General features: G+C 34.6%; 2 protein-coding genes across 2 annotated transcripts; both read left to right on the top strand.

The window, feature by feature from the left end:
• The first annotated feature begins 10,679 nt into the window (after window positions 1-10,679).
• LOC102663838 (F-box/kelch-repeat protein At3g23880) lies at window positions 10,680-11,633 on the top strand. Its single transcript, XM_006604969.3, has one exon. The coding sequence runs from the start codon at window positions 10,680-10,682 to the stop codon at window positions 11,631-11,633; it is 954 nt and encodes a 317-aa protein (XP_006605032.1).
• Window positions 11,634-24,888: 13,255 nt separating this feature from the next.
• Window positions 24,889-26,046, top strand: LOC102663705 (F-box/kelch-repeat protein At3g23880). Its single transcript, XM_006604968.3, has one exon. It carries the CDS (start codon window positions 24,889-24,891, stop codon window positions 26,044-26,046), a length of 1,158 nt encoding a protein of 385 aa, XP_006605031.1.
• The last annotated feature ends 285 nt before the right edge of the window (window positions 26,047-26,331 follow it).

The following is a 26,331-nucleotide window of genomic DNA, read 5'->3' as shown; positions in this document are numbered from 1 at the left end:
GGTACCGTACGTTTGCTTATATGAGTTTATGTTAAATTATGTAAGTGTTTTCAGAATCTTACCATTTATTGTATGCACATGACAGATTGTGTGGATATTTTGGGTTGTTCCTTACTTTGCTGGATGGTTCTATTGGCTATTGCTAATTGTGTGTTCGCTTTGGTTTTGGCTGCATTATCTTTTCCTGGCTCATACTTTGTTCTCATCTCCTTTAAATCCTCATAATTTTCTCTTGTAGTAGAATCTTAATTTTGTTATGGAAAATATTATGTTGGAAACATAAAAAATAGGCTAAAATATAATTTTGTTTCCTTATTTTTGCAAATCCATGATTTTAGTTCTCTAATTTTTAAATTGAGACATTTCGTTTCACTTTTAAAAAATTTGCAAGTTTAATCCACATAACCAATATCAATCAAATGTTAAGTATGTACTTTTTAATTTTTTTTCTTTCAAATTAAGCTTATCAACAACTAAATAATTACAAAAAAATCTACCACATGGCTAAGAAATTGACATGTGTCATTTAGCGTTTGAAATTGATCATAGGAACTAAAATTATGAAGTCTTTAAAAGTGAAGGACGAAATGTCTCAATTAAAAAATGAGGAAACTAAAATCATGATCTTTTTTTAAGTGGGAGATGAATGTCTGAATCAAAAATTAGGGAAACTAAACTTGCTAGTTTGAAAAGATAGAGTAACAAAAATTGCATTTTAGCAAAAAAATAAATAAAATGTTTTTTATAACTTTTACTACCTATAAAATAGGTCACATGCATTTTGATTTTACTACCTGTCGTCACATTATTTTTCGCTCGACTTTACTACCCGTTGTTAGTGAGGATTTGTTAATCTGTTCGACTAAACTATCACTTAATCGATGATGTGATACTCTACTAGTCTGACATGTCATCACTCAATGAATCCTTACTAACCGATGAGAAAACTGCATCATGTTCTTTTTAAATGTTTTATTTATATAACAAAAAATAGGGAGAGGTGTCATATTTCAAGTAAGAACACTTAAATGACTTAATTATCATATATTTTCTCATCTCTTTAATTTCAAAAACGGATAGTGCATTTGTCTACCAAGAAACAAACTCTGTATTTTCAACTTTGAAGTAACCTTATTCCCTTTTCAAATGCACAATATTACGAGCTAATATGGCATAACACAACTAGCTTGTTTAAACCAAATTTTGGAGTCGCAAGGCAACACAAACGTAGATGATTTTTTGATGATCACATTCCACTGAGCAATTTTCTTTTCTTTCCAGAAGGAGAAGCACATTAAAAATTAACTCCATTTTATTAGATAGAAATGTTTTTAAGACAAATTTGTTAGCAGTTTTGCTAATTCAAACAATGATCAAGTAAGTAAGGTTCACTTATGAGACTTTTACTGTACAGTGTATACTCCATGACAAAAGATGCTTAGCATATGATTCTAAAGTAATGATAAAAAAATATAGATTCTCAAGTTCCCATCGTTAATATAACCTCGTATCATTGTCTAGACATGAATGATGATGTCCTTGAGGATTCTGGTGCTGCAAACTTGTCTCCTTGTCAACATGGTAGGGTGAATATCAGAATATCGAAAGCTTGCTATGCCACTTAAGGAAAACAATGAATTTAAAAACTTCATTACAAGTATAACATAATTTAAAAACTTGGACATGGATTTATTAAATTCATCCAATGCATGCTTGTTTTTTCTGGCACTTTTAGTCATTGCTTTGCTGATGACATTACTTTTACTTATTTATGCAAAAATATACTTAAATAAGGATAATCTTTTTCTCTTGTATTTGTTGAGTATGTTTTGTATTTTCACGAATTATATAATTATTATGAAGCAGTGCGTGTATACCACTAGGTTTCATGTTTAGTTCCTCTTCTTCTTTCCCAAATCTTTGAACCCGTTATCCCCTCTAGTGGCCATCTCTGGCTTCTCTAGTTCGCGATTCTCCCTTAAGAAATTTCAAGAAAAATCTCACCTTCATTGATATCCAACTCTCGGAATCACGCCACTACATTGCAATCTCAATCAGGGAGTTGATTTTTGTTTTTTTCTTCTTCTTCCTATTAACTCTTCCATTTTCTTCACTGTGTCGTTGTAGGTTTCGAATTGCTCTTTTTTTTGTTATGCATGCTTCATTGCTTCTCTTGTGTTAGTGTTGTTCTGTTCTCTCGCTAGGGTTTTAAAAGAGTTAATATTTTCATTGTAGAAAACTAAGATGAACATGACCAAACAGACGCTCCCTCGTGAACTCCTAGTGGAGATTTTGTCATGGCTTCCTGTTAAATCTCTCTTGCGCATCAGATGCGTTTTCAAGGCTTGGAATTCATTCAGTCTCCATTTTATGTTCGTTAAATTGCATCTTCAAAGCTCCCCCACCCTCACATCTTGTTAAGGTGCCAAGGTAACATCAAGGATGATATTGGGGCTGTGGAAAGTTTAGCTTTCTGCTCTATACATGCTTTACTCGAGAATCCATCATCTACTGTTGATGGTTAACACCACTTAGACCACAATTACTGATAGAGAGCACGACGATGGAACAACCAAACCCAAAAGGAAGATCAGTGCACCTGCATACCTGAAAGATTACATATAACGTCCTCTGCTGATGTGGCATTAGTGTGTCAGAGCTTTGTCTGCCATTACCCCTGTAGAAGCAAAGCTTCATGATGAATCGAGATTTATTCAAAGATGTTTTGATGATAACAAAGATGATCACAAAGGTGATGACAAAAACCTCAAAGGTCAAAGAATGAGTTCAAGATGTTCAAGATAGAATCAAGAACACTTCAAGATTAAAAAGGAAAGTTGATTTCAAGAATCAAGAATCAAGATTCAAGAATCAAGCTTCCAAGAATAAAGATCAAGATTCAAGACTCAAGATTCAAGAATCAAGAGAAGACTTAATCAGGATAAGTATGAAAAGGTTTTTTCAAAAACTGAGTAGCACATAGATTTTTCTCAAAAACATGTTTACCAAAGAGTTTTTACTCTCTGGTAATCGATTACCAGATTATTGTAATCGATTACCAATAGCGAAATGGATTTGAAAAAGTTTTCAAATGAATTTACAACGTTCCAATTGATTTCAAAAATCTGTAATCGATTACAATGTTTTGGCAATCGATTACCAGTGCCTTTGAACGTTGAAATTCAAATTCAAATGTGAAGAGTCACATCCTTTCACATAAAAGCTTTGTGTAATCGATTACATTGATTTGGTAATCGATTACCAGTGATTGTTTCCGAATACATCAAAAGATGTAACTCTTCAAATGGTTTTTGACTTTTTCAAATTGGTTTTAAGTTTTTCTAAAAGTCATAACTCTTCTAAATGGTTTTCTTGACCAGACATGAAGAGTCTATAAAAGGAAGGCTTTGTTTTGCATTTGACAACTAATTCAATACAATCCTTTACAAGCCTTGAATCTCTTTGAACTTCTTTTTCTTCTTCGTTTTGCCAAAAGCTTTCCAAAGTTTTATGGTTTTCTAAACCTTGAAAACTGTGCTATTCATTCTTTTCATCTCTTCTCCCTTTGCCAAAAAGAATTCGCCAAAGACTAACCGCCTGAATTCTTTTTGTGTCTCTCTTCTCCCTACTCCAAAAAGAACAAAGGACTAATAGCCTGAATTCTTTTGTGTCTCCCTTCTACCTTGTCAAAGAATTCAAAATGACACAGTTTGAGAATTCTTTTGATTCTTCCCTTTCCCTTATACAATAGTTTTCTTCTGAGAATTCTTTTGTATCCCCATTCACTAAGTATCAAAGGTTTAACCACCTGAGATCTTTGTCTAAATACATTAGAGGGTACATCCTTTGTGGTACAAGTAGAGGGTACATCTACTTGGGTTTGATTGAGAACAAGAGAGGGTACATCTCTTATGGATCAGTTCTAGTGGAGGGTACATCCACTAGGTTGTTCAAAGAGAACAAGGGAGGGTACATCCCTTGTGGATCTTTGTTTGTAAAAGGATTTTTTACAAGGTTGAAAAGAAATCTCAAGGACCGCAGGTCGCTTGGGGACTGGATGTAGACACATGTTGTTGCCGAACCAATATAAAAACTCTTGTGTGTTTGTCTCCTTCTTCCCTACTCTTTCAATTTCCGTTGTGCACTTTAAATATTCACGCTTTTACTTTTGGTTAAGTTTCTTTTCTATTCTTCATTTACTTAACAACATAGTAAAAGTCTTAGAAGAGTAAATTTTTTAATTAGTATAGGTTTAGGAATAATTAATTCAACCACCCCTTCTTAATTATTCTGAGGCCACTTGTTCGAACGACCCCATCACTGCATTTTTATTTTACAAATTCTGTTATACCTTGTCTACACAGAATTACAAATTCTGTTAGTATTATCTCAGTATAAATATTAGCTCAATGTAATAAGGCCGACATAATGAAAATCACTACTTCCCTTATTCTATTCTCTGTTCTTAGGATGAATTGGCCCTCGAAACCAGCTTTTATCCTGTTTCTTAGCATTTTGGTGCTTTCATTGAGAGATATCCATGGCAGAGTCCACGAGATCCAAAGCCAACTCCGATCTTCTGTAGGACGCTATCACCAAGCTCACCATCTCCCTCAATGATACTTTTCACAGGCTCACCCAAAAAATCGATGAGCTCATTCACCACTTGCAAAAACAAGAACCAAACAGTCACTCACCTTCATCTTCATCCGCCATTCCCTCTTTTGTGACTTCTCCTTCTTCACACCGTATGAAGTTGGATGTTCCAAGGTTTGATGGCACTGACCCGCTTGGTTGGATCTTTAAGATCAATCACTTCTTCGAATATCATGCGACACTGGAGCATGAACGCCTGACGTTTAGCATGGTTCCAGTGGAGGACTAGCAACGACCAGTTGACATCTTGGCCAGATTTTCTCCAAGCCCTGCAATCTCGGTTTCCCCCTTCACAATATGAGAATCCTACCGATGCATTATTCAAATTAACGCAGAAGGGAACAGTCAATTCTTACCTTTCTGAGTTTGAAGACCTTGCGAATCGTATTGTTGGCTTGCCATCTCTCTTTCTCTTGAGTTGCTTCGTCTCGAGATTGTCCCCACAGATACGCCGGGAAGTCCAAGCTCTCCAAACCTTGACGATGGCTCAGGCGGCGGGGTTGGCGCGCTTACAAGAAATGAAACTCCTTGATGCTCTTCGACAGGTGTACAACAAGTTTGGCACCCTCACCCTTCACTTATGGTGACCCAGACCCTCCCCACACGAACCCGCTCGAGCTCTACAATTTCCTCACCCACTCCAAGCCCGTCGCTGCTCCCCACGCCCTTAAAATTGCTATCCCTTAACCCTATTCCTCTCAAACGCCTTTCATCGGCGGAATTGGCCTCCTGACGAGACAGAGGTTTGTGCTTCAACTGCGATGAAAAATTTCATTGCGGGCACATATGCTCGTCTAGGGTATTTCTGTTGATTTCAGATGATTATGAAGCCCCTTTTGAAGCCAATGTGACCCAAGAGCAACCACCCGACCCACCCGATGACCCAAACCCCACTGTGGCCCAAATCAGCTTCCATTCCCTTTTGGGCCACATCGCACCTGAGACGTTGCGTCTATTGGGTTATATCGGCGCACACCCGATGGTGATTTTAGTTGATGGGGGTAGTACCCACAACTTTATTCAAGCACCTCTGGCAAAGTTGTTGGGCCTGTCTTCACAAGCTACACCTCTACTGAGTGTCATGGTGGGCAACGACCAACATTTAAACTGTGATCAGCTTTTTTGAACAGAGAGAATCGCTAAGGCGCTGGACCCTTTTGGACAATCTCTTGATTTTTTTAAAAAGAGAAACGTTAAGGCGTTGGATCTTTAACGATCTCTTATTTTTGAAAAGAGAGAAACGTTAAGGCGTTGAACCTTTAATGATATCTTGTTTTTTGAAAGGAGAGAAACGTTAAGGCGTTGGACCTTTAATGATCTCTTGGTTTTTGAAAAGAAAGAAAAGTTCAGGCCTTAGACCTTTAATAATCACTTGATTTTGAAAGGAGAGAATCATTATGGCATCGGACCTTTAACGATCTATTGATTTTATGGAAGGAGAGAAATGTTAAGGCGTTGGACCTTTAACAATCTCTCCCTTTTTGGGGTCGACAAAAGCGGGGCTTTTGTTCCTATGTATCCTCAATTGCGGTGAGGAAATCAGACCTACATAGTTCTTTAAGAACTAAACATTGATTATTTATCAACTCATTTATAAGAACTTTTAAAGTAAAGTGTCTGATTGGAGCTTATTTACCCTTTTTTTTATTAACCGAGGTTACAATGTGAATGATCGGTTGAATTTTATTTTAATAGTGATTAAACGAGATTACAACACAAATGATAAGTTGAAATTCATTTTGATTTATTATGCGAGATAATGGCTTAAACAATCGGTCGAAGCATGTTAAAAACCGAAGAAAAGGATATCGAAAGTAAACAAGATGAAGGTGAAAGCATACAAAACAAGATTGGACCACTAAGGGTGCATAGAATGAATTGAAAGCTTCGAAATCAAAAACTAACCGGTTGAAGCTCGACGAACGATGAAGAACGTACGAAGAACACGGAAGAAACTTTCACGGAATTGATCCTGGAAATGTCTCGAAAGTGTTACGGAAGTGTCTTGGCTTGGATTTTTCCCTTCTTTCTTCTTCTCCTCACTAATTTTAAGTGATTTATGAGCTATCAAGGTGTTGAACTCCTCAAACTCAGCCCTCTCACGCCATTTTATAAGAAAATGGGGGAGGTGGTTGCCGCCCAGCTCGCCCAGGCAAGCTGGGTTGCTTCCACCTGAAGCAATCCCCTTTCCAGAATATTCTAGATGGCCCCAGATGGGCCCAAATGCTAGGTATACCCCCAGTTTGATTAGTGCACCCCCATTTTTGTGTTTTTAGCTGATTTCTTTCCAAAACTTCCTAAAACTTTACGGATTACGCAATGGTGAGTGTCAAGCATCTCAAAGTGGTCAATTAAGGTCTGCATGCCGACAAACAATTGTCCCTGGACGAAATTAGAGTATGAAAGTTGCCCCTATTTACTTATCCTTTATTGGAGATAAAAGGGAAGTAAAGATAAAACACTAATTTCGTTCAAGCTGAATCTTCACCCGACTGACCAATAGCTCAATCAGCAAAACCTGTCAATCAGAAAGAGCATAAAAGACATCAGGTGCACAACAAAAAGCCTTGGTACTTTGAAAGTGATAAAAATAGATAATCATGCCGGTCTCTCCATGCTATCAGACTCGTTGGTCTCTAGATAGCAAAAAAGAGTCTTTGTGCATCATCGAACTCGACTGTCTTTGGGTGACAAAGGAAAGTCTTTGCGTGTCATTGGACTTAATTGTCTCTAGATGACAAAAGAGAGTCTTCGCGGGTCATCGGACTTGACTGTCTTTGGATGACAAAAGGAACTGCAACAATCTCAAAAAACAATTAGCAACAAACGACCATCATTGTCCCTGCACACCATCGGACTCGTTTGTCTCTGGATGGGAAAAGGGACTTTGATAGTCTCAGAACAATGAAAGCGAGTGACCATTACGGTCCCCGCATGTTATCAGACTCGTTTGTCTCTGGATAGCAAAGTGAGCCTAATGTAGACTCGGTTGATAAACATTTAGTCTTCGACAAAAGGGCGCAGATGACCACATTGGTCTCGACGTGTCAATTGGCTCGCTTGCCTTGGATTGACGAAAGGTGGCAGATGACTATGATGCGTCTCCGCGTGCTATCGGACTTGGTTGTCTCTGGATAACAAAGTGTGGATGATCATAATTTATCTCCACGTGTCATCGGACTTGCTCATCTCTGGATAATGGAAGTGAGACTAAAGTAGTCTCGGACTTTCCATTAGGTGGTGCATAGTTGGGAGGCCAGCCATATGGCGAGAAAGCATGCTTGTTTTGAATTTGAACATAATGGGGGCCGCTCGTACCTACCAACTCTTTGCTTCCTTGACCTACCCTATCCGAGGTCTGATGATTTATTTGGTTGAGGCCAAATAGGAGGGTCGGCTCCACCTCAGCAACAGTGCATGTAGCGGCAACGACAACCACATTGACTTCCATTATCTTTTCCATGCTCATCATGACCTCTATCATTGTGATCATTTGCTCTTTCAGGGCCTCCATGTCGGCCTTCATCTGCTCTTGCACCTCCTCTATTTCTCCCATTACCCTAGTTGTAGCACACGTTCGGTAAGGGCATCATAAAACTTTCACAGAATTGATCACGGAAACGTCTCGGAAGCGTTATGGAAGCATCTCGGCTTGTATTTTTCCTTTCTTTCTTCTTCTCCTCACTAATTTTAAGTGATTTCTGAGCTATCAAGGTGTTGAACCCCTCAAACTCAGTCCCCTCGCGCCATTTTATAAGAAAATGGGGGAGGTGGTTGCCGCCCAGCTCGCTTGAGTTGTTTCCACCTGAAGCAATCGCCTTTCCAGAATATTCTGGATGGGCCCTGATGCTAGGTACACCCCCCAGTTTGATTTGTGCACCCTATTTTTTGTTTTTTAGCTTATTTCTTTCCCAAACATCGTGAAACTTTATGGATTACGCGGCGGCGAGTGTCAAGCATCTCAAAGTGGTCAATTAAGCTCCGCATACCGTCAAACAATTGTCCCTAGATGAAATTTAGGTATGACACCCAAGTATAAGTCTTTTCTCCTCCCCTGTTCTACTAGTGAAGAAGCACGATGGGTCTTGGCGTCTATGTGTGGACTATTCCCACCATTGACGAGCTATTAGATAAATTGGGAGGCGCAAGCTGGTTCTCTAAAATATATAGAATATGACTCATGTGAGAACAATTAAAAACAATCATTAGATTATGATTAAAAATAAAAGGTGGTTGAGATTAAAATATTTAAAAATCAAAATTAAAAATAATGCAACCATTAAATCTCAAAACCATTCGTCAAACAAATCATGTCCTAAAATATTTAAATTAGCGTTAACCCATCACCAACGACAGCAATGGTAATGACAATTGATGACAATGGCAACAATGGTAGTGACAATTTGATGATATATTAAATTTTAATTTGAATTTTTAATATTTTAATCTCAAAGGTTTATTATTTTTAATCTTAATAATTACAAGGTTAAATATGATTTTAGTCCCCCAAACATTGTCTTTTGTCTATTGGATTTAGTCCTTCAAAAATAAATTCATTGCATTTGGTCCCTAAAATTTTCAAAATTCTTCTATTAAATCCTTTATTTAACTTCGTTATATTCTTTTTCATGTAAGTTACCTTGACGGCCTATTGTAGATAATGTGGCTGAAATTCAATTTATTATCGTCAATGCACCTACCGATGTTTCTTTCCAATGATAAGTTCCACCAACATCAGAGGTAATATATGAATTTCATTGTATGTACTTCTTGTTTGAAAGAATATAGTTGTATTTTTTTTTCCTGTCCTTGCATTGAATGCTAATGCTAGTAATGTAGAGGTGAAGGCAATGATGAGAGACCATGGCAAGTCTACCATTGTTGGAAACCAATTTTTCACCTTTAGATACAGTCCCTTTTAAATGAACGCCAAGGATTTTTTCTTCATTTTTACCTTCTTTCTTTTTTATTTTCCCCTTATTTCACAAATTGTATTAGTTCTCGATTCGATAATGATTTTGTTTAATTAATCAACTTTTTTTGTTCTATTCGCATTTTGGAGTTTGAATTATGATGATTTTTTTGTTTATTTTAGCTTGCAAGTAATTTTGATTAGACCATATTTTTTAGAGGTTTGATCAATTTTGTTTTTGGATTCATTGCTAGCTCTTCTTGTTGTTTCTTTAGAGGAGAAAAAAGAAGGAATGGTATATCGAGAAAGGAATGAAATAAATTAGAAAAAAAGTAAAAAATTCTGAACCATCAATTTAAAATTGAGAAAATCTAGGGTTCATATTAAATTTTCCACCATGGGAGACTTGTTATGGTTTCCCACCGTAGCCTTTGCCACGACAATGCTAACGTTAGAATGCTTAGTGCAGTCAAATGAATGCTAATGTTAGTCATTAAAATATTACGCTCCTCTATTATTCTTTTTCTTTCCCAAATCCCAAATCTCTCTGAACCAGGTTTCCTTCCGTCATCGACATCGTCAAAGCAGTGTTTGGCTTCTCTGGATAAAGCGATCAAAGTGCTTTTTCCTTAGAATTTTTGTTTGAGAAAAGTCTAACCTTGACTGAACTCCAAACTCTCGATCCCGTCAGGTTTCATTCCGTCAATCTTGATCCCGTGAGTTCATTTATGTTTTTTTGCTTCTTATTGTTAATTTTCCTTTTTGCATTCTTGTGTTCTAGGTTTGGGTTTAATTTTTTTGTTATCCATGCTTGTCCAAAATCCTCACTTGTCCTTGTTGAAAAGTATGTGTATTGTTCTTCTTGCTGGCTAGGGTTTTGAAATAACAACATTGGGTGACCCAACTAAGATGGCAATGGCCCAGCTCCCTCAGGACCTCATAGAAGAAATTTTGTCATGGCTTCCCGTCAAATCTCTTATGCGTTTCAGGTGTGTTTCTAGGACTTGGAATTCCCTAATCTTCCAAGCACACTTTGTCAAATTGAACCTTCAAAGGTCATCTAGAAACACCCACGTCCTATTAAGGTGTCAAATTAATACTGTTTGAAGATATGAGGGATCTCCCAGGCATCGCCCCATGCTCTATATGTAGTTTACTTGAGAACCCATCATCCACTGTTGACAATGGTTGCCACCAGCTAGACAACAGATACTTATTTATAGGTTCCTGCAATGGGTTGGTTTGCTTGATTAATTTGGTTGCTAGAGGTGAATTCAGTGAATACCGGGTCTGGTTTTGTAACCTGGCCACAAGGATCATGTCTGAAGATTCACCACACTTATGTCTTCGCTCATGCAATTATAAACTTTGGTGGTATCAAGTGAAGTGTGGGTTTGGTTATGATGATCGGAGTGACACTTACAAGGTGGTGTTAGTCCTTTCGAATATTAAGTCACAAAATCGGGAGGTGAGAGTTCACCGCTTAGGTGACACTCATTGGAGAAAGGTTTTAAATTGTCCGGAATTCCCCATTTTGGGAGAAAAATGTGGACAACCTGTGAGTGGCACTGTTAACTGGTTCGCAATTCGCAAGTTGGGTTTTGATTATGAATGGGAAACTGTCACCGTCGATCAATTAGTAATTTTTTCATATGATCTAAACAAGGAGACATTCAAATATTTGCTGATGCCGAATGGTCTTTCTCAAGTTTCCCGTGGCCCTGAACGTGGGGTATTGAAGGGCTGCTTGTGTCTTTCTCATGTTCACCGGAGAACCCATTTCGTTGTTTGGCTAATGAGGGAATTTGGAGTTGAAAATTCTTGGACTCAATTGTTGAATGTAACTCTTGAGCTTCTTCAAGCCCCTCTGCCCTGTGTAATACTGAAGCTTCTGTGCATCTCTGAAAATGGTGATGTCCTGTTGCTGGCAAATTATATATCTTCAAAATTTATTCTCTATAATAAGAAAGATAATAGAATAGTCCATACTCAAGATTTCAACAACCAAGTGCCAATGTCCTCCCATGATTATATTCAAAGCTTGGTTTTGCCATATGGAAATTAAGGTACCGTACGTTTGCTTATATGAGTTTTTGTTAAATTATGTAAGTGTTTTCAGAATCTTACCATTTATTGTATGCACATGACAGATTGTGTGGATATTTTGGGTTGTTCCTTACTTTGCTGGATGGTTCTATTGGCTATTGCTAATTGTGTGTTTGCTTTGGTTTTGGCTGCATTATCTTTTCCTGGCTCATACTTTGTTCTCATCTCCTTTAAATCCTCATAATTTTCTCTTGCAGTAGAATCTTATTTTTTATGGAAAATATTATGTTGGAAACATAAAATGTAGGCTAAAATGTAATTTTTATCTCTTTATCATGATTTTAGTCCTCTAATTTTTAAATTGAGACATTTCGTTTCACTTTTAAATAATCTGCGATTTTAATTCACATAACCAATATCTAAAGTTAACTATGTACATTTTGTTGACACATGTCGTAGATTTTTTGTAATTATTTAGTTTGTGTGTCATTCAGCGATTGAATTTGGTCATAAGAATTAAAGTTATGAATTTTTTTAAAGTGAAAGATGAAATTTCTCAATTAAAAAATCAGGAAGCTAAAATCATGATTTTTTTTTAAAGTGGGAGATGGATGACTGAATTAAAAAAATAGTGAGGCTAAACTTGTGGTTTGAAAAGATAGAGCAACAAAACATGAAATTTAGCAACAAACTAAATAAAATGGCTTGAATAACATTTACTACCGGTAAAATAAGTCACATCTTTATTTTACTACCCGCTGTCACATTTTTGCTCGACTTTACTACCCGCCGTTAGCGATAATCTATTAATGTGTTCGACTATACTATCACTTCATCAATGATGTGATACTCTACTAGTCTATCTGGTTCTCACTTAACAGATCCTTACTAACCAGATATGGAGGAGAGTTAACGATGGAACCAATTAGTTACACTTTTTGTACATGTAGAGACTAAATTCAAAATTTTCAACTTTTAAGGATCAATTTGTCAGTATTTTACACTTTCAGAGATCAAAATAGGTATAGAGTTTCGTAACAAATCAACTTAATAAGTAAAAGTCAATGGGATGAAAGGCAAGGCAGAAGGAGTTCATAAGTCAAAGGCAAAACAATTGTATAACATCTAGAACACCAAAGTCAATTCGATACACACATGTAAACACAAACACACACACCCCACAAAAATATATATTAGACACAAAATTTTATAACTCAACGTCATTGCACTTTGTAAAATTCTCAGAAGCACGGATTGTCATAGTAATTCAAATGTGTAGTTGAAACAATTTATTAAAATCCCTAAATACCATCAAAAGGGGACCAATACAAACTCACAATCAAACATCTATATTAACAATGGAAAACAAAAATTATCATGCAAGAAAAAGAATTTCTCACTCCCTCTTACATTAAACCCCTCCTTACTTAATTTCATCAATTCACGCCAATTAGATAAAACTCCATTTTTTAGAGTTCAACTCAACACAAGAGCACATCAATTTCATTAAAATTTTGCATTGGGACATTAATTGGTCTGTCAAACATAGTTAATTCGTGATTAAAAGCATAAGAACATAATTGAATTTCATAAAACAACCCTAAATTGATCCTCTAGGGATCCCTACACATGTTCATTCTAATCCCCAAGTTTGAGTAACTCATCCTTTATCTCAAGGTAGTCATTCAAGTGTTCTCCATTAGCAATGGTGGTGTTTCCAATGCCCTCTAGGGTTCCTCCTCCGATTGCTCTATTAGGGTTTTGTTTGAAGCGTAAGAGAAAATAAGCAGAGAATGTAGAAAATATTTTGTAAAACTGCTCTGATGGATAAAATCTCCTTTATATAGCTAGAAATCGGATGACTTAATTCTTATTCCTATTTTTCTAGTTTATTTTATTAATTATAAAAACACTCTTTTCTCTCTATTAAATAAATAATAAAAATCAGATCGATCAATGATAGGGTTGAGGTCCTAGATTTATGGGTCACTAGTCGAAATAATGAATTAGTAGTTGAACTGCTAAATCATTATATGTAACATAAGATATAAAAAATATATTAATTATGTCATAAGTTTAGTAATTCATTATGATTGTTTGGTTGTAAGTTGAACCACTAACAAATTTTAGGTTTTTTGTTGAACTTTTGAAAGCATCATATATTCTTTTTGTATTTTCATTAAATTTGGCATTTTTTAATATAACTAATTTTGGTTCAATCAGATTAACCAAATCAGCTCACTAGTTCAACTGAACTGGGTCACTGGTTTAACCATTGATTGTTCGGGTCAAATAGGGACACATATGGTCAAACTAGGGTAACTGCATGACTTATCTGATAGGCATACTTACTCAATCAGACCTCTGATTCAGAGTCGAATTGGTCGGGTAGGTTTGAGTTTTATAACTAGGGTTAACTAATTTTTAGTCCATAAATTTTTTCAAATTTTGGGTTTTAGTCCTTAAACAAAATTTTGACCAGTCAAGGTTTTTAAACATTTTTTTCCATTAAGGTTTTAGTCCGTATTGTCTATCTGAGCCATTAAATGATGATGTGGCAATAATTTTATTATTATTTTGTTTCATTTTGTGGCTGGTAATTTTTAAAAGAATTAAATAGGTTTTGATGACTAAAAGCTGACAGAAATTAATTTCTCTTGAAAATAAAATAAAAACGTGAAAGCCACACACACACACACACACACACACATAGGTAGTTGAGATTAAAATATTTAAAAATCAAAATTAAAAATAATATGACCATTAAATCTCTAAAAGATTTATCAAACAAATCACATCCTAAAATATCTAAATTAGCGTTAACCCATCACCATCACCATGATTGTCACCGCCTTTGTCGGTATGATCATTTCTATTGTCAGCCATGACCGCCATCGTCATTGGCGGTTGTGGTAGTGACGACGACAACGATCATGGCAGCAATGGTAGTGACAACTGATGACAATGGTGGTGGCAACGACAATCATGGTGGGGGTTGCAATGGTAGTCATGGTGGTGGTAGCGACGTTGACGAAGGTGATGGCGGTTGACAATGGTGGTGGTGATGGTTGAGGATGGCAATGATGGGTTCGATAATTATAATGGTGGCTACAACGGTGGTTATGATGTTGACAACGACAATCATGATGGTGATGGGTCAATTGTGATATTTTAGGAAATGATAATTGAGACGTTTATATATTTATTTGTTGTTTTGTTAACTTTTTTGAGATTTGATGATATATTAAATTTTAATTAGAAATTTTTAATATTTTAATCTCAATGGTTTATTATTTTTAATATTGATCCGATGGTTGTTATTAGTTGTTCCCATATTCTCACAAAAGTCATGCTCTCTCTCTCTATATACATACTATTATATGATTATAATTATATGGACTCTATATTATTTATGTATAAAATCTTACATGTTATGAGTTATTTAGTATTGTTTAATATAATCCAAGTCATGTCAGTCAACCATTAATTCACTTAATCTACCCTTAACCTAGTGATTTAGTACCCTGACTGAGTCAATAATTGGTTTGAGTTTGATAACAAAAAGTAAAGAAATTTAACAAAAAATAGAACCATATAACCAAAAGGTGAATCTAGTCGACGCTAAAGTCATCAGACTAGAGAACATTTTCCCTAAGCCAGTCAGCCACACTAAGCTTAAAAAAAAAAAAAAAAAGATAACACAGAAACAAAACGTTGTTTTGGAGAGGAAAATTTAACTTTATCGACAAATATACATCTCTAGAAGTAAGTATTTACTTGTAAAAATATGTCTAATAGTCAGGGTCGAAGAAAGATACAATAAATATCCATATAGAATCCCAAACACTACATATTGAATGCCAAGTATTTACTATATTTCTAGTAATATATATATATATATATATCATACATATTTGTGAAAAAATTATTGACTTTTTAAAAAAAATTGGTCTCTATTATAAAATGGGGATTAAAATTATGGATTGGACAAAATGGGAAACACATAGTTAGATTTTAGCCTAACCAAAAAACCATTAAATATCGTCACATATTATCGAGGAAAAATTTTAAATCTAATTGGAGAACACACCAACGTATCTATAGCACTGCATTTAAATTAAATTTTCCACATATTTATGTAAACATAATCAAGGGGATTAATTTTAATAATTTATAAGATTAAATATGATTTTAGTCCTCCAAACATTGTCTTTTGTCTATTGGATTTAGTCCTCCAAAAATAAATTCATTGCATTTGGTCCCTAAAATTTTCATAATTCTTCTATTAAATCCTTTATTTAACTTCGTTATTTTCTTTTTCATGTAAGTTACCTCGATGGCCTGTTATAGACAATGTGGCTGAAATTCAATTTATTATAGTCAATGCACCTACCGATGTTTCTTTCCAATGATAAGTTCCACCAACATCAGAGGTAACATATGAATTTTATCGTATGTACTTCTTGTTTGAAATAATATAGTTGTAATTTTTTTTCCTATCCTTGTCATGAATGCTAATGCTAGTAATGTAAAGATTAATGCAATGATGGGAGACCATGGCAAGTCACCCATTGTAGGAAACCAATTTTTCACCTTTAGATACAGTAGCTTTTAAATGAACGCCAAAGATTTTTTCTTCATTTTTACCGTCTTTCTTTTTCATTTTCCCCCTATTTCACAAATTGTATTAGTTCTTGATTTGTTAATGATTTTGTTTAATTATTCAACTTTTTTGTTTCATTGGCATTTTGGAGTTTGAAATATGATGATTTTTTTGTTTATTTTAGCTTTCAAGTAATTTTGATCAACCCCGGATTTAAATCTTGGACCACTTGGTTTAGGGACCTAAGCCGCTACCAATTGTGCCAACCGCTCTTGGTACAAACAAAATTTTATGCTATAGATACGAAAAAAGTAATTTATATATGATATATTTAGTATAAAATTTAAATATTTAATATATACCAGTTCGGCTAGTGACCCACGTTCAGTTCAACCACTGACCCATCAACCTGGTGCCCTGACCGAATCATGATCGGTATAGTCTTGATAACACTGAGCAAGTTAGTTCTTTAGCCTCCAACTCCTTAAGTTGACAACTTAAACAAGGTGGGATGATGAATTTAATCATGTAATATGCTCTGCCATTTTTTGGTGGATTATGTGGGTTGGTTTGATGAATTCAACCTGTTTTACCACCCTATTACATTATGTGGCAAATTGATGTTTGAATTTCCATTAGAAGAGAGGTGTATATTTAGTGTTTCACTAAGCTTATAAAAGGATTGCTCCTTCAAAGTAGAATACTTGAAAAAAAAAACAAAATTAAAGTAATTAAAAAAGTAAAAATTTGACAAATAATCAATACTTTTTTATATCTAATATATACGAGAATCAATAAGAATATGTTTTATAGCATTATTTCATAACTTTAATTACTCATCAATATATCTTTATAGAATATTTCTCTATTAATATTTCCTAATAATTTAAAAAGATAAAAATTACTAACAAGGGTTGAGTCTAACAAAGAGGTAAATCTTTCATGATAGGAATGACAACGTGGGTCAATCATGTCGACAAGTTGACCTGCCAACAAAAGTGTGTAGAGAAATGCAGCCCTTTGATAACTGGGCGGGTTGACCAACAAATAGATATTATGACATGCTATGAAATGATGAGTTTGTTGGTTGATAAAGTAAACTTCCAAAAAATAGAGTGGGTTAGGCATAACAGGTTACAAAGGTTAGTTGTCAAGCCTCCAACCCCCTGAGTTAACAATTTACGTAGGGCAGGTTGATGAATTTAATAACCTAATACATTTTTTTATTTTTTGATATATTAAGTGGGTTGACCTAACAAATTCAACTCATATTACCACCCTTATCCCACTAGAAAAGAGGTTTACATTTAGTATTATACTATGCATAAAGGTTGTGTTTGGAATGGAAAAACAAAATAATCAATTACATGAAGAAGTCCACAAAAACAAAGAAGAAGGAAATAGCAAAGATTCTCAATCCAAATAAAATCAAATAAACGTGGATCTTCCAAGGGAGTGGAGAACTTCAAGGTACCATCCTCTTGATAATATCATAGGTGACATCTCAAAAGGGGTAACAACTCGACACTCTCTTAAAGATGCATGCAATAACATGACTTTTGTCTCTTTAATTGAACCTGAAAACATAAATGAAGACATAATTGATGAACATTGGATTTTTTTCTATGGAAGAAGAATAAATCAATTTGAAAGAAATTGGATGAACATGGAATAATCATTAGAAATAAGGCTAGATTAGTGGCTAAAGGATGTAACCAAGAAGAAAGAATAGATTATGAAGAAACTTATGCTCCAGTAGCTAGATTGGAAGCCATTAGAATGTTACTTGCCTTTGCATCAATAATGGGTATCAAACTTTATCAAATGGATGTTAAAAGTGCATTTTTAAATGGATTTATTAGAGAAGAAGTGTATGTTGATCAACCTACTGGATTTGAAAATTCAGATTTGCCCAATCATATTTTTAAATTGAAAAGGGCTCTATATGGTTTAAAACAAGCCCCTAGGGCTTGGTATGAACGATTGATCAAATTTATTTTAGAAACGGACTCACTAGAGAAAAGGTTGATATCATACTTTTCATTAAAAGAAAAATGCTTGATATTCTCTTAGTTCAAATTTATTTAGATGATATAATCTTTGGTGCTACTAATGATTCATTGTGCATAGAATTCTCTAAAGATATGCAAAGTGAATTTGAAATGTCTATGATGGGTGAGTTGAATTTCTTTCTTGGACTACAAATAAAACAAACCAAATATGGAATATTTATTAGTCAAGCAAAATATTACAAAGAATTGCTTAGCAGGTTTGGGATGGAAAATGCTAAACCAATGGCCACCCCAATGAGCACTGCTTGCTACTTGGATAAAGATGAAGCCGGTCAATCAGTAGATATCAAGAAATATAGAGGTATGATCGGATCTCTTCTCTATTTATTAGCAAGTAGATCAGATATTATGTTCAGTGTTTTCATGTGTGCTAGATATCAAGCCAATACCAAAGAATCTCACCTTAGTGCCGTCAAAAGAATAATGAGATATTTATTAGGCACTATAAATCTAGGCTTGTGGTATCCTAAGAATTCTTCTTACAACTTAGTAGAATACTCTGATTTTGATTTTGCTGGATGCAAAACTGATAAAAAAAACACTAGTGGGACTTGCCACTCTATTGGTTCTGCACTAGTATCACGGCATAACAAAAAGCAAAATATGTTGTCTTATTCACTGCAAAAGTGAAATATATTTCTACTAGAAGTTGTTGTGCACAAATCCTTTGGGTGAGACAACAACTCTCTAATTATGGCTTAATGCTTGATCATATTGCTATCCGTTGTGAAAATACGAGTGTAAGCAACCTATCCAAAAATCCCATTCTGCACTCTAGAACAAAACATATTGAAATAAGGCATCACTTCCTTAGAGATCATGTTCAAAAGGGGGATTGTGTATTAGAGTTTGTTGACACAAAGAATCAATTGGTTGATATCTTTATAAAACCATTGCCAAAAGAAAGCTTCTTTACTATTAGAAGAGAATAAGGACTTATTGACCAATCTGACTTAGACTCCTAATCAATTTAATTTCCTATGATCTTTGTTCTCTTGCATATTTAAAAGTTTTAGGATATGTAATCGATTATCAACACCTGTAATCGATTACCACAGAACAAAGGTGGTGTAATCGATTACCAGAAGCAGTTAAGCTGTTACTCAGCATGATTGTAATCGATTTCAAAGAGCTATAATTGATTACCAGTCATCCCTGACTATAAATACAGATTTTTTTTCTCTCTCTCTAAGCACAAAACGTCATCTTCTCTCTCTCTCTCCCCAACGGCTCAAAACCTTCTCTAGTCTTCTAATCCTCATAACTTCTTCATTTCTTCACCAAATCCCATCAAACAAAGTGCAAAATTCCTCTTTTTCAATCCTTTACAAACCCCACTGATCAAAATTTCTAGAAAATTCCTCAAATGGAAGAATCATCAAAGAAGAGAAAGGGCTCATCTTCCTCCACTACCACTGTAGGCCAACACCGCCACAATGCTTCCGATGACTCTCCAGCACCACCTAATCCGTCCCTTTCCTCACCACACTCTCTTACTCTATTTTCTTCCAATGAACAACGTTAGAGGTATTACTCTTTCTTTTCCAATCGTGTCCTTCTTGATCCTATATTCCTTGATTTTGATATCTTTGACGGAGAAACCTTTGACTGCTATCAAGTTTTTCAAAACTCTGATATAGTGGATTTTATGACTCTGAAATTTCATTATTATTCAAAATTAGTTTGTGTCTTTTATAATAACTTGGAAATTCGTGATGGAGTCATATTTTCTAAAGTCCACAAAATACCCATTGTTGTTGACCGATCTTTGTTTTATTCTCTCACAAAATTGAGTAGTCAGGGTGTCCCTTTTGAAGGAGCCTTAATTGATGATTGGAAACCCATTTATTCCAGTCATGATACCCAAAAAATGGTCTGTGTTGAAAATGCTTATATGACTAGTCGTTTACTTGCTGGTTTCTTTACCTTTGAATGTCGTATCATGCATTAAATACTATGTCGAGTGTTGCTTCCTCATTCCGCAAACCTTGCTCAAGCCTTTGAGAAAGATTTAATTATGTTATAGGCCCTACAAATTGGCCACCAAATTGACTGGGCTCATCTTGTTTGCTACCATATGCATAAGGCATTACGGGTAAATGCACCTCTCCCTTATCCCCACCTAGTTACTCTGATTCTGCAGCACTTCAGCATTCCTCTTCCTAATGAACCTTCTGTCAAGGTTAAATGTTCATTTGCCATTGGAGTCACTGCAGTTGAATCCTTTGGGTATAGGAAAGATCTAGACGATCAATGGGTTCGTAAATAGGATCTCCCAACTAATGCTCCGAACGAATGCATTCCATCTCCACCACCAAGAGATTCATCCTCTTCGTTACTGAATGATGTCCTTAGTGAGCTTCGGGATCTTCATGCCTTTGTCGGAGAAAGGTTTGATTCAATGGATTGACGCATCATGCGACATGAGGATGACATGAGCTTTATTCGTCGTTGCTTTGATCCTCCAGCTGGTCCTTAGATTTCCATTAATTATCATAAACTTTAGAACTCTATGACTTGTTTCTCTTTAATTAGGTTACCATGTTCCTTAGCATTTCAGACTTCTTGGCTTTGGTTATTTGTTTAGACCTTGGTACTTTTCAATTTATGTTACGTTGCCTTCAAATTACTATTATTCTGTTTGAACGATTCTCTGAATGGTATGGTACTACCATAGTATTTGTTATGCACGGTATTATTTAGTATGGTATTGTTCTGCTTATACTCTGTTTTTGATGATGCTAAAGGGGAAGAGATGGATAAGAGGTAAGGGGATTTTTTGTTGGAATTATTTAGAAATATATTCTGAACATATTTTTTATATATCCAATCTTTAATTTTTTCAAATAAGCAATCACTGAAAAATTAAGGGGGAGTAAACCACACAAATTAATGGATACTCTTTTTTTACTCCTCCCCTACATATGATTGTCATCATCAAAAAGGGGGAGAATGTGAAAGTATATATACAGGTTTTGATGAATTCAAAGTATTCACTTGATGAGCTCAGATTGATTAAAGGTCAAACAAACAAGATCAATAAAAGATAAGGCCTTTGTCAAATTTTTAAAAGAATCTCATATTCATTGCTATAAGTTTTTGGCCTCAAAGTTTGTTTTAAAATATTTTTATGAAAGATTGATCCGTTCAAAATAAAATATTTTTGAACTGGTAATCTTCTATGGTCAATTACAGAGACAGAATGCGCATGACTTTTTGAAAGTTTGAAATTTTTCGTTTGAGTTTTAAACTGTGTAATTGATTACCAAGATTCTATAATCGGTTACCGGCAAAGAGATTTCAGAAAAGCTTTGAAAAGACATGAGACTCTTCAAAAATATAATTGTGTAATTGATTACCAATAGAGAAGTTTCAGAAATTATTTTTGAAAAGACACATTTCTTCAAGTTGTTTTGAAGAGACATAACAGGGCCTACATATATGTGTCTTTACTAAGGGAAATCATAGATAGACCAGTTAATATCATACTTTTTTGCAAGAATGCTCCAATCATATGGGATTAACATAGGCTTAGAGGAACACTCAAACAAAGTTTATTTATCCCCAAGGCCTAGACTCTAAAAAGTACATAAGGGCCTTCCTCCTGATTTAAGTCCAACCGAAAAAATATTTTAAAACGTAGCCTCTATCTATGAACTTTACAAAACACACGACTCCTCGATTATTCTCAAAATAATTTTAACTCGTCTTCCCTCACAATGATTAAAGTTTTGAAACTAGCTATTCTCTATGACATGAACATTCAAAAAACTAAACAAGCTAGATACTTAAAAAAAACAAAACTTGTGGAATTTTGGTTTCCTATTATATAATTAAGGCAATGGTTATATTCCTTTATCTATCTATATGATTAACGTGAAGGGGTCAAGATATAGAGTTTGGTCTACAACACCAAATTCAATTCGTTATATATATATATATATATATATATATATATATATATATATATATATATATATATATATATTAGACTCGAAATTTCATAACTCAACGTCATTGCACTTTGTGAAATTCTTAGAAGCACGGATTGTCACAGTAATTAAAATGTGTAGTTAAAACAATTTGCTTAAATCCCTAAATACCATCAAAAGGGGACCAATACAAACTAACAATCAAACGTCTAAATTAACAATGAAAAAACCGCTCTCAGTGATAAAAGCATCTTTATATACTGAGAAATCTAATGACCTAATTATTATTCCTATTTTTCTTGTTTATTTTATTAATTGTAAAAACAGTCTTTTCTCCCTATTAAATAAATAATAAATAGATAAATAAACCCCTCTCTTATTTTCTGAAACTCACTATTCTAAAAACTTATATTTATTATTCATTCAAACCTTTATTTTTATTTAAATAAAAACACAATTGTAATTAAAAAAAAAACCTTTTGATTAATTTTACAAAAAATGAGGTGTGGCAATAACAACATTGAGTGAGCTAACTAAGATGGAAATAACCCAACTCCCTCAAGACCTCATAGTGAACATTTTGTCGTTGTTTTTATTTTTGGTGAAGTTAAAATTAGATTTTAACATTTAATTAAATAAATATTTGAAAGTGAAAATTTTCATTTGATGGAAATTGAACTACTCTATTTAAACAAGGAAATTGAAATACAGGAAATTTAAATTACTTTGTTGGAACAAAATATTTAAAAATGAAAGAAATTCAATTGTAAGTAATTCAAATATCATGCATTTTAATTGCTTTGAATGTTAAAATTCTCCATCCAAATTCCAAATACAACATTAGTGTACAAACCAAGTTTTAAAAACAGATCAATCATTGATAGGGTTGAGGTCCTGGATTTATGGGTCACTAGTCGACATAATGAATTAGTAGTTGAACCACACAAATCAGTATAAGTAACATAAGATATAAAAAATATATTAATTTTCATAAGTTTAGTAATTAATTATGATAATTTGGTTGTAAGTTGAACCACTAAACAAATTTTAGGTTTTTTATTGAACTTTTGAGAGCATCATATTTTCTTTTTGTATTTTCATTAAATTTTTCATTTTTTAAAATAATTAATTTTGGTTTAATTAGGTTCACTAAATTAGCTTACTAGTTCAACCGAACTAGGTTACTGGTTTAACCATTGATTGATCGGGCCAAATTGGGACACATATGGTCAGACTAGGTTAACTGCATGACTTATCTCCCTTTCCTTACTTCTTGCAAGGGTTGATTCTAACCCTGGTCCCTATAGCTATTTGTAACAAGTAGAACCACTAAACCAAGTTAATTATTTTGTATGGTAGAAACATATATATATATATATATATATATATATATATATATATATATATATATATATATATATATATATATAGGTGGTTGAGATTAAAATATTTAAAAATCAAAATTAAAAATAATACAACCATTAAATCTCTAAACCATTCGTCAAACAAATCATGTCCTAAAATATTTAAATTAGCGTTAAGCCATCACCATCACCATGATTGTCACCACCTTTGCTGGTATGATCATTGCTATATTGACCACCTCCACCGCCATGATCATCGTCATCATCGATGATGTCGGTAGTGACAACGACAACGATCATAGTAGCAATGGTAGTGACAATTGATGATAATGGTGGTGGCAACGACAATCATGGTGGGGTTGCATTGGTAGTCGTGGTGGTGACAGCAACGGTGACGAAGGTGATGGCGGTAGACAATGGTGGTGGTGACGGTTGATGATTGAAATGATGGGGGCGATTATTATAGTGTTGACTACAACAGTGGTTATGGTGGTGACAATGACATTCATGATGGTGATGGATTAATTGAGATATTTTAGGAAATGATAATTAAGACCTTTATAGATTTGTTTATGTTTTTGTTAATTTTTTTAAATTTGATGATATATTAAATTTTAATTTGAATTTTTAATATTTTAATCTCAAAGGTTTATTAATTTTCATCTTAATAATTACAAGGTTAAATGTGATTTTAGTCCTCCAAACATTGTCTTTTGTCTATTGGATTTAGTCCTTCAAAAATAAATTCATTGCATTTGGTCACTAAAATTTTCAAAATTCTTCTATTAAATCCTTGTTATAAATCTGAAATAAAGTAAAAAATTCTGAACCATCAATTTAAAATTGAGAAAATCTAGGGTTCATATTAAATTTTCCACGATGGGAGACTTGTTATGGTTTGCCACTGTAGCCTTTGCCACGACAATGCTAACGTTAGAATGCTTAGTGCAGTCAAATGAAAGCTAATGTTAGTCATTAAAATATTACGCTCCTCTATTATTCTTTTTCTTTCCCAAATCCCAAATCTCTCTGAACCAGATTTCCTTCCGTCATCGACATCGTCAAAGCAGTGTTTGGCTTCTCTAGATAAAACGATCAAATCTTGATCCCGTGAGTTCATTTATGTTTTTTTGCTTCTTATTGTTAATTTTCCTTTTTGCATTCTTGTGTTCTAGGTTTGGGTTTAATTTTTTTGTTATCCATGCTTGTCCAAAATCCTCACTTGTCCTTGTTGAAAAGTATGTGTATTGTTCTTCTTGCTGGCTAGGGTTTTGAAATAACAACATTGGGTGACCCAACTAAGATGGCAATGGCCCAGCTCCCTCAGGACCTCATAGAAGAAATTTTGTCATGGCTTCCCGTCAAATCTCTTATGCGTTTCAGGTGCGTTTCTAGGACTTGGAATTCCCTCATCTTCCAAGCACACTTTGTCAAATTGAACCTTGAAAGGTCATCTAGAAACACCCACGTCCTATTAAGGTGTCAAATTAATACTGTGTTTGAAGATATGAGGGATCTCCCAGGCATCGCCCCATGCTCTATATGTAGTTTACTTGAGAACCCATCATCCACTGTTGACAATGGTTGCCACCAGCTAGACAACAGATACTTATTTATAGGTTCCTGCAATGGGTTGGTTTGCTTGATTAATTTGGTTGCTAGAGGTGAATTCAGTGAATACCGGGTCTGGTTTTGTAACCTGGCCACAAGGATCATGTCTGAAGATTCACCACACTTATGTCTTCGCTCATGCAATTATAAACTTTGGTGGTATCAAGTGAAGTGTGGGTTTGGTTATGATGATCGGAGTGACACTTACAAGGTGGTGTTAGTCCTTTCGAATATTAAGTCACAAAATCGGGAGGTGAGAGTTCACCGCTTAGGTGACACTCATTGGAGAAAGGTTTTAACTTGTCCGGCATTCCCCATTTTGGGAGAAAAATGTGGACAACCTGTGAGTGGCACTGTTAACTGGTTCGCAATTCGCAAGTTGGGTTTTGATTATGAATGGGAAACTGTCACCGTCGATCAATTAGTAATTTTTTCATATGATCTAAACAAGGAGACATTCAAATATTTGCTGATGCCGAATGGTCTTTCTGAAGTTCCCCGTGGCCCTGAACTTGGGGTATTGAAGGGCTGCTTGTGTCTTTCTCATGTTCACCGGAGAACCCATTTCGTTGTTTGGCTAATGAGGGAATTTGGAGTTGAAAATTCTTGGACTCAATTGTTGAATGTAACTCTTGAGCTTCTTCAAGCCCCTCTGCCCTGTGTAATACTGAAGCTTCTGTGCATCTCTGAAAATGGTGATGTCCTGTTGCTGGCAAATTATATATCTTCAAAATTTATTCTCTATAATAAGAAAGATAATAGAATAGTCTATACTCAAGATTTCAACAACCAAGTGCCAATGTCCTCCCATGATTATATTCAAAGCTTGGTTTTGCCATATGGAAATTAAGGTACCGTACGTTTGCTTATATGAGTTTATGTTAAATTATGTAAGTGTTTTCAGAATCTTACCATTTATTGTATGCACATGACAGATTGTGTGGATATTTTGGGTTGTTCCTTACTTTGCTGGATGGTTCTATTGGCTATTGCTAATTGTGTGTTTGCTTTGGTTTTGGCTGCATTATCTTTTCCTGGCTCATACTTTGTTCTCATCTCCTTTAAATCCTCATAATTTTCTCTTGTAGTAGAATCTTAATTTTGTTATGGAAAATATTATGTTGGAAACATAAAA

Source organism: Glycine max, chromosome 19 (genome assembly GCF_000004515.6).
Source record: "Glycine max cultivar Williams 82 chromosome 19, Glycine_max_v4.0, whole genome shotgun sequence".
Taxonomy (NCBI): domain Eukaryota; kingdom Viridiplantae; phylum Streptophyta; class Magnoliopsida; order Fabales; family Fabaceae; genus Glycine; species Glycine max.
The sequence above is the reverse complement of the archived record's forward strand: the minus strand, read 5'-3'. Positions and strand labels throughout refer to the sequence as shown.